At 41.6% G+C, this 18,467-nt stretch overlaps 1 protein-coding gene across 6 annotated transcripts in view; it reads right to left on the reverse strand.

Annotated features, from left to right (window-relative positions):
• Positions 1-18,467, reverse strand: part of mboat2b (membrane bound O-acyltransferase domain containing 2b) — a 125,521-nt gene that overhangs the window by 89,377 nt on the left and 17,677 nt on the right. For 4 of the 6 annotated variants that reach the window (XM_078213180.1, XM_078213185.1, XM_078213181.1 and 1 more), the window contains exon 2: positions 4,200-4,345. The exons of the other annotated variants lie outside the window; for them this stretch is intronic. In XM_078213180.1, coding sequence (XP_078069306.1) covers positions 4,200-4,345 — 146 coding nt within the window. The remainder of the gene's footprint in view (positions 1-4,199; positions 4,346-18,467) is intronic. 6 annotated transcript variants of the gene reach the window in all.

Here is an 18,467-nt window from a genome sequence, read left to right on the forward strand (position 1 = left end):
CTCCCTCTTGGTATAGAGAGGGACTACCCTTCAAATGTGCAAGACAAGATTCAACTCTCCCTAGGAAGGACCGGATAACTTTCCGGTACGACCCCGCCCGTGCTCCAACCGCAGATTGCTACCATCCTCCTCGTGAGTCTGAGGCGGGGCAGGAGACTAGAAATAATGATTGGTGGGAAGTTCCCCTCTGGTGGGAACAACAGGCCGATGGGACAGTGGTTCCCAGGGATAATCGAAACTATGAGAACTGCTTTAAAGGGAGGGGTTGGGGATGCTCCACTGTTTGTGTGCCAGGATCACCCCTGCCTGAGTAAGCATTGCCATCAGCATAAATGTGGGTACGAAGTCCAGAGAAATGAGGTAATCTGTAAGTGTTTGCATTCTACCTGTATAGACTTGGAAAAAGGGGAAAATCTAATTTGTGGCCATATGAATAGCACCCACCTTCATGCTTACGGTAGGGACTTTGATAGTACAGATTAATGCAGAAGGAAGACAGTCGGCACCATCATGTACAGGTTCCAGACCCCGGAATTTGGGAACCGATGATACCTATTACCGGGTTCGAGCCAACGGGGAATGGCAAAAGTGTTCAAAGACCATGTACACTGAAACATGGTATTTCTTTTTCAATGGTTTGGCCACCAATTATTTGTCCTACCCTTACCCCATTCAGTGGCAATAGGAACCATGCTTCCCAGCATGGTTCCTTGTCAGAGCCATTGGGGACCTCCCACGTCATCACCATAGAAAGCTAAAATGGGAGTTATCGGAGGATTTTTGCGCTGACTACAAGGAAATAACTGCCCTCACTCCTGGTCAGGCTGCTGGCTATGGAGCAGCGGATTTCTTTTCCTTTGGAGCCATCCCAGGGCGAATGGCTGCAGATAATCGTAATTACATTGCTTGCGGCCTTACCACCTTGGGGAACGCTAATCGATAGGATCACGACCGACTCAACCAATGATGTTTGCCACGAGTGAGGAGGAAGAGGACAAGGAATACAAACCCATACTGGACGACGAGGTGCTGGAGGAAACCCGACGAGAAGTGGAGGCAGAATTGTATGCGGAGGGTGAGAGAGATAAAGTAATATTGGACTTGATGAAAATACAATGGGCGGCACGGTAGCACAGTGGTTAGCACTGCTGCTTCACAGCTCCAGGGTCCCGGGTTCGATTCCCGGCTCGGGTCACTGTCTGTGTGGAGTTTGCACATTCTCCTCGTGTCTGCGTGGGTTTCCTCCGGGTGCTCTGGTTTCCTCCCACAGTCCAAAGATGTGCGGGTTAGGTTGATTGGCCAGATTAAAAATTGCCCCTTCGAGTCCTGGGATGTGTAGGTTAGAGGGATTAGCGGGTAAATATGTGGGGGTAGGGCCTGGGTGGGATTGTGGTCGGTGCAGACTCGATGGGCCGAATGGCCTCCTTCTGCACTGTAGGGTTTCTATGATTCTAACCTGAATTGAACAGGCCACGACAATGTCAGTGGTTATCACAGAGTGATAAAAGAGGGGGGAAAGGTGGATGTGGATATATGTGTAGTGATGCTTGGATAGTGATGTCTTCCTTGATTGTAGAAACTATTAGTAATCTAATGCTTACACTATTATAGTATAAGTGAGTATAAACTATTGCCTGGCTCCTGGCGGTTGGGTGAGGTCATGTGATGGTATGGTCTTGTTCTGCAGACAACTGCCTGCTAAGATAAGCTGAATGCAGCTGTGATCACTCGTTATCACACAAGTGTTCTGTGTGGCAGCGTAAGTGCACAGAATGTGATTGGCCAGTGAAGGTCAGCACGAGGAGTGCACAAAGCATTATTATCCTTTGATTGGTAACAGGTATATTGGGGCTATCGGGTCGCTAACAGGTAACAGGTAACAGGTATATTGGTAGGCTATCGGGTCGCTTGCATGCATTAGAAAAAACAAGTATGTGTGTTGTACCAAAACAAAGAAGTGTGTTCAGTCTCCCCCGAGGACTACAGGCTTTGTTAGCCTGCATCATTAAGGAAGACTGATCCGACGTCGTAACATAATGAACTAAATGAAATAAAGAGGTTGATTAAACATCTGGGAGTTGAATCGATTTGTTGTCGAACCAAGCTTGATAGAGTGTAAATTGAGATCATCATTGATCACATTGAAACATAAGGCAGGGCAAACAGAGGGTGCTTCCCCAAGCTGGAATATCTAGAACATGGTGACACACTCAGTTTAAGGAGGTTGATCATTTTGGACCAATGATGAATTTCTCCATTCAAAGGGCTGTAAATCTTTGGAATTCTCTGCCTCAAGAGGGTTGTAAATCCTCCATTGTTGAATATACTTACAGATTTTGGTCTCAGGAAATCAACGGATATGGGGAGTGAATGGGGAAGTGGAGTTGAGGCACAAGTTAGTTTGTAATCAAACAGAATAGCAAAACAGGCTCGATAGGCTGTTGGAATATTTCTGCCCCTCCCATTTCTTCAGTTGTGATGGAAAAGAGAATCTCAAACTATGGTTTTAAACTTAAGCAAGGCTGACTTTGAAGAGGTGAGGCAAAAACTCAGATATTGGATGAATCACAAATTGGTATTACAATTCATGACCAGTACATACATTTTGGTGAAAGCTCCAGTTGTTTATGGCAACTGAGAGCAACAAATGAGACAGCTTACAGTATCAAGGTAATTGCTTACACAAATATTAAAAAGTTGAAATCCTGTGGTGCCATCAGGTTCTGATCTTCAAATTTTAGTCAGGAATCAGTGACAGCTTGACAGGTCAGAGTTTCCGTTGGAGGGGTGGGGGTCACCTTTCCATTCAAAATATTTCATTGCAGGCCAGGCAGAGATGTCACTTCTAGGTCTCCCATCAATACTCCTGCTTCAAAACTCAGATGCAGTGCATTCACCCCTCCCTTCATAATTGAGGCTAACCTATTTAGACTATTTTTATTGCCTCAGTAAAGCTAGACGATAATTCATATAAAGTGTGATTCATCAGGTTGATGTGTCTTTGGGTGTTTCTCAGTCACCATAAAACAGAAAATACATGTTGAAATAAACTGCTACAAATTACAATAGCTGTCACAAAGCATTGCCTCACTGAAATCACTGTCAATAATATATTTATACTGTCACTCATATGCACAATACACTTGGAATCATGAGCGGTTTTAAAGAAATAAATAATTTTGCAGATCTTCCATTGGGTTCTTCAGCATCAGTAAATACACAGTTGTGCCAGTCTTGTGTTTTATGAAGATGTTGGCAGGAGTGGTCAATTTTAGTTGAGAGGAAAGGCTCGGTTTATTTTCTTTGGAACAGAGGAGGCAGAGAATGGTTTTTAAATTGTGTATAAAAATATCAGGGACCTAGGAAGGAGCAAATTCTGTTAGCGAGAAGTCAATAAACTGGGAGTATCGATTTAAAGTAACTGGTAGAAAGATTGAATAGTTTTTTCACCCAGGAGGGTGATGGAAGTCTGGACCTGTGACTGAAAGGCAAAAATCCTCATCTTAATTTTTAAAAAGTGGACATGCACTCCAGATGTCATAAGCTAAAGGGCCACACACCAAGGACCAGAAGGCGAGCTCAGGCTGGATAACTCCTTCAGCTGGTACAGACATAATGGGCTAAATGGCCTCCTTTGATTTATTTCTATGAATGGTCTAGTTCAACATCAGATGGTTTCTGGCTAGGGAATGGCGTTTGTGGCAAGGAACAAAGACACAAATTTGGTGTGGAGCAAATAAGGTCTGGTACTCGGTTGTCTATAATACCAAGGCTGGAGAATCATGGGCAAGAATTTTTAACCCAGTGCCACCAAGCTCATATGAAGTGGTACTTCAGTCATTACACCTGAGATTTCACAGACCTGTATGACAATCTGCAGCAAGTTGGCCAATGTCAGAAAGAGGCAGTCATGCACTGTATTAGGTCTCAGCATCCAATGAAGGAAAAGGCAAAATCCCTACCTCTGCTCAAAATACACATACAGGGGTCTTGAATAAAAACAGGACCAGGCCGAATTGTAATGATCTAAAGTTTAAAAAACATCAAATTCTGTCCAACTTACAAAAAAAAATCTCTTTCCTCAGAATAGCCATGAATTATAACCAACTGGAGGTCAATGGGGCAAAAGAATACTCCAAAACCACCTGGCATTCAGGTAAAGTTTTATTAAAACTTGTAAATTTAAATGCAATACTTACCACCCAAAGCAGAACAATGCAAGGTAAAGACCCAAAAGTGTGGCAACAGCATGCCTGACAAAGCTACTCGTTTTACTTGGGTGAAGATAAAGCCGAAACCATACACTTGCTAGCAAAGCAAACAACTGGCATACTACAAAATTCACCTGGAAAGATAAAATGGAGCTGTTTTAGTGCCAAACATCAGAATCACAAATCATAATTAGAACAAATAATCATTTCAAAATTAAATTTAAAGTAAAAATCTGATTAGTCAATATAACCAGCTAAAATGAAAATCAAACCTGGACACCTGAGCAAAACCCAGGTTATAGTCAAAGATCATTTCTTTCATTCAACTTTCCCCATGTAACATGGGGTCAGCACAATGTTAGCTGATCACCTTTCATAACCATCTTTGTTTGGATTTGGCAAGTGGTTTCCTAGCCAGATGTTCTGCCTGCTGCTAACCCTTTCCATTTGTTTGGGCTGTGGACTAGCACCAACATACACTGGCTTGTCAGCAAGTGGCCAGGTTATAAGTTAGTGTTCATATTTGCAAATATTTCCAATATTTGTTGGCTTACTATTTCTATTCCATGTAGTAATGAAAAATACTGCTGCAATAATAGTTGTCTTGCTTTAATATATAGTCTTTCAAACATGAAGGATCCTGGCGGTGAAACAGGTCTCCAAACAGAAAAATTGGAAAACCATTGTTTAAGCAAGAAAGACATCAAAAGCGATATAGGAAGTTTAACAATAAAGCTGGTCAAGGTTGCTTGGCTGAATCATAGCAGGAACTTCTGCAATGCAGGAAATTTGATGTAATTACCAAACAATAGTTATATTTCTTTCTGCATCAAGTCATTGGCGTTAACAATCAGGGTCCATATTCTATTCACACTTAAATTGGTTGATTTTGATTTATTGGAGTTAATAAAATTCTTTATGCAGCGAGACCAGAAGCCTGCTAACAATATTCATAATTTGGCACAGAGGGAACAATATCACTCACTCACCACTAGATATTGGTTGGAGCTTATGCTGCCCAGATAGAAACTTTCTATTCTAGGTAACCCTCCACCCAAATTGAGTACTTCCTGCCAATTTATTTTCAAGGCAAAAGGCCTCAAATGCTCAGCTCTGATATTTTGTATCCAAAATGAAGTTAAGAATAGTTTTCTTTTCAATGTTTATCTTACTTATGCAATACAAAACAAATACAGAAGCCAAGAGGAAAATGTATTATATTCCATTTAAAATAAATAATCCATAGATGCCTTGCTCAAATAAATACATCTTGCCCAGTTCTTTGATAGCCTTGTGGATGAAAGTAGACAAGTGTGGTATTAAGTTCTCCTGCAATGCCTGCATTGTCAGACTGTTTATTCAACATCCAACTGTCTTGGATGTGCTACAATCATTTGCCAACTAAGCATGACTAAGACAGAGTCTCGCTGTTAATTCCATCTCCCTCTTTAGCCATTCCCTTCTGAGTTTATGGCAGCCCTACTGGTTTTGCAACTTTATTTTGCAACTGTGGGTCCTAGTCAAAAATTAACTCTGAAAGTCCACACCTCATCATTCCTGGATCTTGGTGATTTCCAATTTCACAACCATTTTCCTGAACTTCTTTCAGCTCTAATTCCACAATAATCCCTTCTATTGCAAACTTCACTCTATTCTTAAATAGGTTCTGGACTTGCTTGACCTGCACAACCGCCTCTGAACCTGGACATCAATACTCCAAGCTATCTACATCAATTTAATCTCACCATAGGACCTCTGACTAGCTCTATAGTCTCCTTATTTTTACAACATATCTGCCTTAACCTTGCTATATAACCGTGCAGGTACTTCACATTGCAGTGTTAATTCACACAGCTGTGTTTTGGTTGCCACTCTGGGTTCTAGCCTATCTCTTCTATTTTCCTCCTTCTCAAAAGGCCCTCCCTTCATTAGTCTTTTCAATTCACTTTGAATACTCTGCTACCCCGCACCAAATTGCAAGCACAACCATTCCTACTGCTCTGCGGTCCTAGACTGGACTCCTTCTTGGCCAAGGTTAAGCTTTCCTCTTGCCATCCACCAATAGGCCCAACATATCTCCCTCCGAGTAGCAACCCACACCGCCCAAACCTATACTCTTACTTAACTTCTCATACCAGCCAAAACCAGTCTTTCCACTTCTGTCCCATTCATCCAGACCCCATGGATTCTATCAGATCAATCATGTCCCAATCTGCGCCCTCCCACCAAAATGTCTATTCACTTGTGAATGAGACAGTTTCCAACCATGATTTTTTTTGGATGATTGCAACAACATTATGATCAAGCGGAAACATGGTTGACGGGTTGAAACATCCTTGGCACTCGCCTGCTTCTCAAGTACATAATGCTTCTGGCAGCACAAAGTCAAGTTTCACATGTTTGCTATTGGCACCTAGCTCTACCTCACCATGTCTCAACCATCGTGTCACAACCATTACCCTGCCTCCCACTTGTCACACTGCTGTCTGACATCTAGTAATGGAGGAGCCGAAATTCCCATCAACTGCACATTTGGAAGATCAAGGCCAATGGGAAAGATTTTGCTGAAGAAAGGAATTTAATACTATTTGCAGTTAGGTAGACTTTTCCTTACACTTCCTCAATGAAAATCAGTTTTGTAAAAAGCTACCCAAAGAATGAGCTGAGAAAGATCCAACACGAGAATTAGAGCACATGGTGCACCAAGTGAACAGATGAACTAATAGGGCATCTCCTTAACCAGTGAGATTTTAGAATTGGAAATGAGGAAACTGTGAAAGCAGATATATTAAATGTTACATCAGGCACAGAAAAAGTTGTATTAAGAGAAACCAAGTATAAAGAATTTTATTTTAAATTGCATCCCTTTGGGTAGGTTCTCAATTGCTATTAAGTATCTACTGCTTTGCCCTGATAGTCACTTCCTCATTGTGCCACTGAAGTATTTTTTGTTGCTTTTGGATGTTAGTGACACTAGATAAATGCAAGTTGTTATTTAAGTGAACACAAATGCAATAGTTATAAACTGATTAAGGAAGATGTGAAAAAGACATTACGAAGCATAAATATTCAAATAGAAAAAAATCCAGAAAACAAAGTTAAAGGGAACTAAAAGTAGAAATGTTTTCAGATGATGATAGCCCAAAATACTGAAGGAGGTTGGGAAAACAATTCCAGACTCTGTTGAAGATGTAGATTGAAATATAGTTAAGAAACCAATTTTACATGATATCATATTCTGTTTTAGATTAAACAATTGAAAGATTGCAAAAAAGGCTGAAGATATCTATTAAGATTGTGTGTGGCACTCTTAAGTTAGTATGTACATGTTTGAATTTAGATGCACTCTAACTCCATTCTATTCTCAGACCTTAAATCTGTGCAACATGGGAGCATACAGGTCTAGCATTTTTATGCCCTCTATGCAAAAGGTTGTGGATTCATACATCTTAGAAATAGTCTAGAATTAGCATGGTTAGGCCAACAAGGGGGTAAAAAAAATTAGAAGCAGAAATGTGAACTCAGCTGGCTGTTATGAAATATTTTAAGATGTACCATGAGTATGTGCAACTAAATTTGTAAGAGTTTTGGCACTGTACCTGAACTTGCTATTAATGTGGACACATTTTATGCAAACGTATTGTAACACCACCCTGTTACAAATTTGATATCTTTACACAATTATGTCTTCAGTTTCATCACTACTCTACAACTTGGCATGTAACTTTACACGGGTCAAATGTTCTGGGAATTATCAAGCTTCTCATTGTGTCTATGAGATTCTATTATCTCTCACAACATCCTCTTTACATTTTCAGAAGGCAGGCTGAAGTGCGCGGATTGAGGACATGCCTGATATGCCAGTGATTTTATTTTACAAACATAATACATTTTTCCAGTGAGGTATAGTTATTATCCACCATTCCTCATTTAAAATAATGCAACTTTACTCCCACTATGAAGTAATCTTCTTCACTGTCTGAGCTAACACTACATTCTGCACGCTCTCATTTCCTTCTTTATGAACCATTTGTTTTGTCTGTAAAGCATGCAAGGAACAATACTTTTCACTGTATGCTAATGTGACAATAAATCAAATCAAAGCCATTTCGCTCATGGCCTCTGGAATTGTGACGTCTATCTTTTCTGTTGATTTCCACAGACATTATTCTCCATTGCGCTGCCTTTATTCTAGTACCCGACATGGCTCTGTGGGCTGTCTTCTGTTCTCAAACACTGGCCACAGGAAGTACATTGATAGCAGCATCAGGGGATTAAAGTCAGAAATGGATCATTGACTCCATTCGCCCTTCAGAAGACGTATCACAAATCATTACACTTGGGTTTGACTAGCTCCATTAGCTACTGCTGCTTCTCTCAATCTTGTGCTGTCTTCACCACTATTCCACCCAATAGCTGTTCCCCGATTAGTACCGATGCCCATCCTCCCAGTTCTTCACTGTTGATATCCAGGCTGCTTCTCACTCCTGATATTAGTGTGCACCATTACATTCAGTTTATCAGAGGTTACAACAAAACATACTAAGCCTCTGGATCAACCTCTGCTGACTTTCTTAATTCTTCAATCTGCCTCAGTCCTGTGTCAGGAGAACCATGCTCAGAAATCATAGAAACCCTACAGTACAGAAAGAGGCCATTTGGCCCATCGAGTCTGCACCGACCACAATCCCACCCAGGCCCTACCCCCATATCCCTATATATTTTACCCGCTAATCCCTCTAATCTACACATCCCAGGACACTAAGGGGCAATTTTAGCATGGCCAATCAACCTAACCCACACATCTTTGGACTGTGGGAGGAAACCCATGCAGACACGAGGAGAATGTGCAAACTCCACACAGACAGTGATCCAAGTTGGGAATCAAACCCAGGTCCCTGGAGCTGTGAAGCAGCAGTGCTAACCACTGTGCTACCATGCCACCCAACAGCAGCTCAGCAGCAACCCTGTTGAAATTTTACAGCTTGATTGTTCTCCAAGTGGATTTCATCCACGATAGTTTAAAAAAATTCAAAGTTAATGTTTAAAGCTACCTGCTCTGTCCTCTTTAGAACCAAGGCACATCTAATTTCTGCCAACACTACAGAACATGAATTCCCTCTGTGCCAAAATCACATGCAAAATATTTCCTTAAAGTCACTTATAATTCCCAAATGCCTAACCTTTGGGACTTCACTAAGCACAATATTTTAACAGTCAATTTATTCAACCACTCCTTCACCTCCATTTAATTTACACATCTGCAGAAAAATTTTTACTTGCCAAGTCTGGTCATTCTTCCCATCCAATCTCTGTTCATGCTCCAACAAGACTAAGTAATGGAAATTAAGTTTATTTGGCGCAATTTGTTAGCTAGCCATTCACCAGATCTAGAGAGATCACATACACCATCAAACGTTACCTCTGCCAAAATAATCACTTCAAGATTAGCCTGAAGAGGAAGACACTCAGCCTCTGCTATCAGTGTAAAATCCTCTTCCCACACTCCCATCCAACATGCATAAACTATGGATTTCTCTGCCTTTAACCTCCGCAGATATCCCCACCCCACACTTTGATTAGTCTGACTTAATTACATGACTTGCCAGTTTAAGTCATGGCTTCAAACGATTCAGGAAATAATCTGCTGACACTTGGATGCACTCAGGTGGTTATAAAACACACCATAAAACTATTAAGAGAAGGCATTTATTCTAGTGCCCTGGCTAACATTTTTCCTTCAAAGACATCAGTCACCTTCAGGGTGACTGGAGAGGCAGACCTGTGGGAGACAAGTCATTGACCCTGCCAGCATCCGAGATGCCTACATGCACAGGAAGTGCTCCCAACTGCTGAAACATGAGCTCCAGGTTTCTGAGCGGCAACTTTGGTACATCCGCAAGGCTGAAGTATGCAGGTGGTACATTTAGACAGGTGGTCACAGGGACTGGGGAGAAACAAGTAGATAGTGCAGGTTCCCCTGGGGCCCAGCTTTCAAATCGGTTTTCCATTTGGAAGCTGATGAGGGTGCTGGTTCTTAAGGGAGTGTAGTCAGAGCCAAGCTTCTGGCACCGCATGCAGCCTGACTGTACAGAAGGGAGGAGGAGCAATAGTTATAGGGGATTTATTAGTTAGGGGAACAGGCAAGTTTTTCTGCAGCCACAGACATGACTCCAGGATGATGTGTTGCCTCTGAGGCCAGGAACGTCACTGACTTATTGCCCTGCAACCAGGAGGTACCAACAATATGGGTAGAGTGAAGGCAGAGGTCTTGCATCAAAAATTCAGGGAGCTGGGCAGCAGATTAAAAGGCAGGACCTCAAAGGTTGCCACATGCTCGCAAATACAGAAATAGTAGAATAGGGCAGAAGAAAACATGCCTCAAGAGTTAGTGCAGGAAGGAGGGTTTTAGATTCCTGGATGACTGGGACCATTTGTGGGGAAGGTGAGACATGTACAAGCAGAACAGTCTGCAGCCAAACCAGAATTGGACCATACTAACAGCATACTAAAAGGAACAAAGAGAGAGGGAGCTCAACCATTTTGAGGTTCAAGGGAGTAAGGTGAGGCTGGATGACCTCTACTTTAATGCTAGGAGCATTATAGGCAAGACTTACAAGTTTAAGGATGCGGATCGTCATGTGGAATTGTGAAATTGTTGCCATCACAAAGACATGGGCTAACAACTCAACATTCCGGGGTAAAAGATCTTCAGGCACAACAGGGCAGGGAGTAAAAGAGGAAGTTTTAGTTACATTATTAAGGAGTCAGTTACTGCAATAAGGAGGGATGATATTTTGGCAGGGTCTTCAAATGAGGTTTTCTGGGTAGGAACAACAAGAGGGAGTCACATTCTGGGACTCATCATGGACCTCCAAACAAACACTCAGCAGGCATGAGAGGAACCGATTGTAGGCAGTTTACCGAGAGGTCCAAAAATACTCGGGTAATTATATTCGGGGATTTCAACTTCCAACATTAATTGGGATACTCAGTGTAAGGGGTGAATTTCAAGAGAGCTTTTTAATGTCAATATGTAGAAGGTTCAATGAGGAACGGTGCAGTGCTGGATCGAATTCTGGGGAATGAAGGTATTCAGGTGTTTGAGGTGGTAGTGGGGGAGCATTTTAGTGACAGTGACCACAACACAGCATAATTTAAGTTTGTTATGGAAAAGGAAACAGATGGTCTGCAAAAAAAAAACCACTCCCTCAGTGTACCCAAAGAGGCACTGAAATGTAACCACTAGGGAATTTTCAGTAACTTCATTGCAGTGTTAATGTAAGCCTACTTGTGATACTAATAAGTTATCTAGGAATAACAAGCCCCGAGGACCCTGGATTCTTGGAACATTCAGGACTGAAAAAGAAGGGCTTTGAGCAGGTACAAAGGAAGCCAATCAGCAGAGGCCTTAGTGCAGTATAGAAAGTACAAGGGGGAAACTTAAGAAAGCAATTAGGAAAGCAAAAAAGAGAGGGTATGAAAAAGCACTGATGGGTAAGATTAGCGAGAATCCCATAACCAGAAAAAGAATAGGGCCCATTAGGGATCAAGTGGGCAATCTGTGCGTAGAGCCGGAGGACACGAGTTACTTCACATCTGTCTTTACTTGGGAGGAGGTAGATACAGAATTCAGGGAGAAGGACTGGGAGGTTCTTGATCAGTTTAATGCAAGGAGTGAGGAGATATTGATGAATTGGCAGGCTGAAAAGTGGACAAATCCCCAGGTCTGGCTGAGTTGTATTTCAAGTTGCTGAGAGGGGCAAGGGAGGAAATTACAGGGGCTTTGACCAACCATTTTTAATTCCTCTTTGCCACAAGGGAGGTGTTGGGGATTGGAGGATGGATGCAAAGTACTCAATTTAACACTAGAAGGGTGCTAGAGATAAACCAGGGAATTACAGACCAGTGAGCCTCAGTGGCAGGAAAACTACTGGAGAAAATCAATCTCCACTTGGAGAGACAGGGTTTGATCAGTGTGACTTTATCAGAGGGAGGTCATGCCTAACAAATTTGATTGAATTTTGAGGTGGTGATCAGATATGCAGATGGTGCAGTCTATATAGAGATGTTAGTGCATTTGGTGTAGTCTATATGGATTTCAGAAAAGCCTTTGACAAGGTCCCACATAGGATAAAGGTAAAAGCACACGGAATCTAGGGTAACTTGGATCCAAAATTGGCTTATTAGAAGACAGAGGATGATAGTACAAGGCCGTTTGTATGACTGCAGGTCAGTGTCCAGTGGCATAACCATAGGGATCAATGCTAGGTCCTTTATTGTTTGTGATGTATACAAACAATATAAATGAGAATGTGGGGTGATGACAAGTAAGTTTGCAGATGGCAAACATTGGCAAAGTGGATGTGAGGAAGAGGGTCTTGGGTTGCAGGGAGATGTAGACAGGTTGGTCAGATGGGTAGATCAATGACAGATGGAATTTAACCTAAGTGAGGTGATGCACTTTGTAATTTATAACAAAACAAGGGAGTGCTCAATGAATGGCAAGATGCTAGGAAGTTCAGAGAAATCTTGGGGTGACTTTTCCACAGATCCCTGACTGCAGGAGGACAGGTTAACAAGGTAGTTACAAAGGCACACAGGATACTTGTCTTTATCAGTCATGGCATAGATTGGAAGTGCAGGGCGGTTACATTGCAGCCATACGAAAAAAAACTTAGGTCACAGCGTGTAGTTCTGGCTGCCTCACTATAGGAAGAATGTGATTACACCGGGGAGATTCACTAGTACGCTGCCTGGGATGGAGCACCTGAGCCAAGAAGAGGCGCTATCTTGGCTCGGGTTTTTTTTCTTTTGAGCAAAGGCAGCTGAGGGGGACCCGATTGAGGTGTATAAGATGATGTGGAGTTTTAGACAGGATGGATAGGACGCAGCTGTTCCCCTTAGTTGAAGGATCATTAATAAGGGGGCATAATTTTAAGGTTTGGGGCAGGAGGTTTAGAGGGGATCTGCATGTGAATGAGTACTTGAAATGCCAAACATTCAAGGATATAGGCCAAGTGTTGGAAAGTGGGATTAGTGTAGTTTTGTTGGTCCAGACTTGTCAAGGGCCTCTTCTGTCCTGTATGACTGACATTATATTGTAGCTTCCTCCGATGTTGTTCATAAACTGTTATTTGCTGACTAGCTGCTACTATTCACTGCATTACAACAGTGGTTACACAGATGTATGTCAATTGAATGCAAAGCACTTTGGAACATCATGAATGTAAAATAATTTTCAAAAACTGATGCAAATTCTTATTCAAAGTCAAATCTCCTGCATTTGCCTTGAATAATGTCTCTCGTTTCTCTTCAAACTTGTAACACACCTATTACTCACTCGTTTATAATAAACTACTGGCCACCCATCTGCTCTTCCTAGCCACAATGACAATTAACATTGCAAACTATTGCCCCTACTCAAGTCCTGACCTCATTTTCAGAATCCTTATCTTGAAAAATAAATGAAACAATGTAAACTATCTATTGCCAACTTTTTTCCTTTTATGAAATTTGTGCAGTTAAACCATATCTATTTTTCAAATCAGCACCAACTTGTTTTAACCAATTACAATATTTTCTGTAACTATGATGTCTAATCTATACTCAATCTTCCGTGAGCGAGCCTTAGAAAATGGTCAACCATACCATCCTCCTACACTGCGTATCCTCTCGCACATAAATGAAAGCATCATTGAGCTAGAATAGCTAGTTGCAGCCACAAACTACACTTCCCAACTCATTCATGTCAGTCTCCAAAAGGATCCATCCACCACTTCCTGAAACTAATCTACACATTTTCCCCTGAAGACAATGGATCAGCTGACTTACTTTACATCATGCTACCAGCAGCATGAGCAGACTGCTTGTCTGCCATCCAGGCAAGCAGCCTCAATTTTCTTCAATTAAACATCGGAAAAACAGAAGCTAACATTCTGGCCTTTTCCACAAACTCTGCAACCTTGCAACAATTCCAGTCCCTGCTCATCCTTTGTCTGAACTACATAATCCACAACTACGATCGACATCATTCCTGTGTGGCCTAAAAGTATGATTTTGCAATGGACAGGACATTGGAATGGAAGCTCACTTTAAAGTCAAATATGAGATCAGGGCTGCGAGCAGTCTATTTCACAGAGGGATGTCAAGGAGGGGTGGAATTGATAGTATGCATCTGGAATTTGTGAAAAGCTCATGTTTACAGCTCAATGTTTAGCTGGAGGAAATGACAACTCAAACAGGGGTAGATTTCAGACAAGCAGATAGAGAAGGGGGGGTGTGGAGAGACAAGCTGTCACGAGTTAGAGTTTGGTATCTTCACACCTTGTGGATATGCAAAACAAAAATCTACTAATCTCAGATTTAAAATGTCCTATTGACTGAGCCTCTATAGTTGCCATTTTTCAAGAAGAGTTCCAATCCTTGTTTTATAGATGGGTTACTCACCTTCTTTCCCACTACCCAACTCCATGGCAAGATCAGAGACTGAAACAAAGGGTAGCAATCATGCCTTCCCCAATGAAATAAAACTTTCAGATTGTGGAAATGGTTGATACGATATTCCATAAACCCATTATTCCCATAGAGGTTGAGACAACCTTAGTTCCTGTCACAACCACCACACTCCCTTGGCCTCTCTTTATTCCTAAATCTCATTATTCAGCTGCCCTGATCTGAATGTTGTGTGCAACACCACTAGAGATGGAGAATCACACATTTTAAACCAGTTCAATGATTCAGTAAATTAAGTACAAAATAGACAGAATGGTAGCAATGGAAACTTAATTTAACTTGCTCCCAGTTGTAGTTACCAAAGAAATTGTATCTTAATTTAATACACCAAGCTGTACCAAGCTCATTGACTATTGTCAAGTTTGATGCAGGCACTGAAAACAGCATTGCTTCCATTAAGTATACTTTGAACATGTATCATGGAATGCTGAAACACAGTTCTGTTCCCCAGTATTAACTATCACCTTCAGTAAAACATTCCACTATTTTACAAAATTGAACATTGGGGCAGTCAAGAGTACAAATTGTAGCCTTAAATTGATAATTAAATTTTTTTACTTGGTTACTGGGTGAACATCATCTGCTATTAGCCAAGGCAAGACACAAACAACCAAGGAGGACCATGCTATCACAGAAGCGCAACTGTAGGCTGGTACCTCCAATCAACCAAGATAAGGTTTTAATAGTACAAGTTATCACTCTCCTTTCTTAGATGAAATGTGTACATGTACACAGCACTACAAATAAGAAAACGGTAGACAATTGAAGGCTTTAACTAAAACCTCAGTAACATCCCATATCCTTGGCATTTGTTGACGATTACAAAAAAAAAGAGATTGACTTTCCCATAGCCTCAACTATACATATGCACAAGGCAATATATATTGTTAACACACTGCAACCTCTCCAGTCCTGAAGGCTTAGGCCGAAGACATTTGGGATTTGGGAATGTTTGGGATTATAGAATAAGCATTCTAGAATGTTCAACTACAAATGTGAGAATCAGATATAAATATGCACCCGAGTCATAAAACAGTGACAAAAGACATTATAAAAATTGTTCTATTTATCCAAATACTATATCTTCCATGTATCCAAATAGTGCCAATGACAGAGGGAACAAATGATTCCAGGTGATCAATAACTAGCATTACGAATAGGCCCAGTCTGGGGAAACCAATGCCATGATTCTTTCAGCTAATTGTGTAGGAATTACTTTGTTGCAGAATTGTTACAATGCAGGAGGCTGCCATTTGGCCCATCACATCTGCACTAGCTCTCAAAATGAGCATCAGGACTTGCATCATGCCATTCCACGGTCTTTGCCCTGTACCCAAAGTAATCTAATGCCTGCTTGAATACCCATTTTTATCTAATGCCCTCGAATGCCTCAATTAAAACCTGCTCCCACCACATTGCCAAGCAGTGCATTCCAAACCTGAATCACTCATCCTATTAGCCTCTTTTGAAAAATCACTTTAAACCTGTGCCCTCTTGTTCTTGATCCATTCACAACCCTCGTGATTTTGAATATCAAATCCCTTCAGCCACCTTCTCTCCAAGGAGAGCAGTCCCAACTTCTCCAATCTATCCTCATAACTGAAGTATCTCATCACAAGAACCATTCTTGTAAACCTCATCTGCACTCTCTCCAACATGCTCACATCCTTCCTAGTGTGGCATCCTGCTGAGGTCTAACTAGAGTCTTGTACAAGTTCAGCATAACCTCCTTGCTCTTGTACTCTGTACCCCTATTAATAAAGTCCTGAATATTGTACACTTTATGAACTCATCTGTCCTGCCACCGTTAATAACTTGTGCACAAACACACCCAGGTCCCTTTGCTCCCTTAAGAATTTGCCACTTATTTTGTATTGTCTCTCCATGTTCTTCCTACCAAAATGTATCACCTCACATTTCTCCGCATCGAACTTCATCTGTCACCTATCTGCTCACTCGCCAACTTGTCTATGTCCTTTTGAAGTGTTACATGGTCCCAGTCACAGTTCACAATACCTCCAGGTTTTGTCTCACCTGTGCACACCAAGATCCAGATCATGAATATATATCAGGAAAAGCAAGGGTGCCAATACAGACCCTTGGGGATCACTACAAAATCTTCCTTCAGCCAAAAAAAAATCCAAGAACTATTACTCTCTGCTTTCTAATATTCAGCTGATCTTTTTATATTCATGTTGCTATTGTCTCTTTTATTCCATAACTATAAAACTTTCCTCCAGTCTGTGTGGGGCACTGTATTGAGTGTCATCTGAAAGTCCATGTATACTACACCAACAGCATTACCCTCATTAACCCTGTTAGAACATAAGAACATAAGAAATAGGAGCAGGAGTAGGCTATCTAGCCCCTTGAGCCTGCCCCGCCATTCAATACGATCATGGCTGATCTGAAGTGGATCAGTTCCACTTACCCGCCTGATCCCCATATCCCCCAATTCCCTTACCGATCAGGAATCCATCTATCCATGATTTAAACATATTCAACGAGGTAGCCTCCACCACTTCAGTGGGCAGAGAGTTCCAGAGATTCCCCACCCTCGGAGAAGAAGTTCCTCCTCAACTCTGTCCCAAACTGACCCCCCTTTATTTTGAGGCTGTGCCCTCTCGTTCTGGTTTCCTTTCTAAGTGGAAAGAATCTCTCCATCTCTACCCTATCCAGCCCCTTCATTATCTTATAGGTCTCTACAAGATCCCCCCTCAGCCTTCTAAATTCCAACGAGTACAAACCCAATCTGCTCAGTCTCTCCTCAGTCAACACCCCTCATCTCTGGTATCAACCTGGTGAACCTTCTCTGCACTCCCTCCAAGGCCAATATATCCTTCCGCAAATAAGGGGACCAATACTGCACACAGTATTCCAGCTGCGGCCTCACCAATGCCCTGTACAGATGCAGCAAGACATCTCTGCTTTTATATTCTAGCCCCCTTGCGATATAGGCCAACATCCCATTTGCCTTCTTGATCACCTGTTGCACTTGCAGACTGGGTTTTGCGTCTCATGCACAAGGACCCCCAGGTCCTTTTGCACAGTAGCATGTTGCCCCCTCAAATAACCCAGCAAGTTAGTTACACACTATTTCCCTTTTAAAATCTATGCTGGCTCTTCCTAATCAATCCACATCGTTCCATGTGACTACTAATTCTATCCTGAATAATTGTTTAGAAGCTTGCCCACTACGGGTCTGTAATTGATGGGCTATCCTTGTCAGCCATCTGGTCTCTCTCTTCCCCCAATCTTGCTACTGACAACCAAAAGCTGTTTTTTTGTCTTCAGTAAAAGGAGGACCATTAGAATAGCTATAAAGGCCATCACATTCACCATTTCATTTGTCGCGGAGTCACAAGTGGCAAGTCAGAAAGTTGCATGGGCTTGCTCAAAATAAATTTCACAACTGGGGTTGCTGGATTTCCGATTTCCTAATTGGTGTTGTTAATACTGATGTTTGAATTTAAGATAGACAAAACACCGACTGCGTTCATTGTCCTGAAAACGAATGAGGTTCTCTCATCTATTAAGAAAACTTAAGTATTATAGTGGAGAACAGACTTTCATTGATATTTTCAACAGCAATAGAAAAAAGGAAATGGACAATGCCTTCCATTCAGGCTCAGTTATGAGATCATTGCTTTAGTTGAATAGTTGCTTGTTACACAGCAGATTTTTAAAGTTCATGAATTTTTGTCGTCAAAGATGGAGACCATTCAGCTGTTTCCTGCTACT

The sequence above is a fragment of the Mustelus asterias genome, chromosome 5, assembly GCF_964213995.1.
Source record: "Mustelus asterias chromosome 5, sMusAst1.hap1.1, whole genome shotgun sequence".
Taxonomy (NCBI): domain Eukaryota; kingdom Metazoa; phylum Chordata; class Chondrichthyes; order Carcharhiniformes; family Triakidae; genus Mustelus; species Mustelus asterias.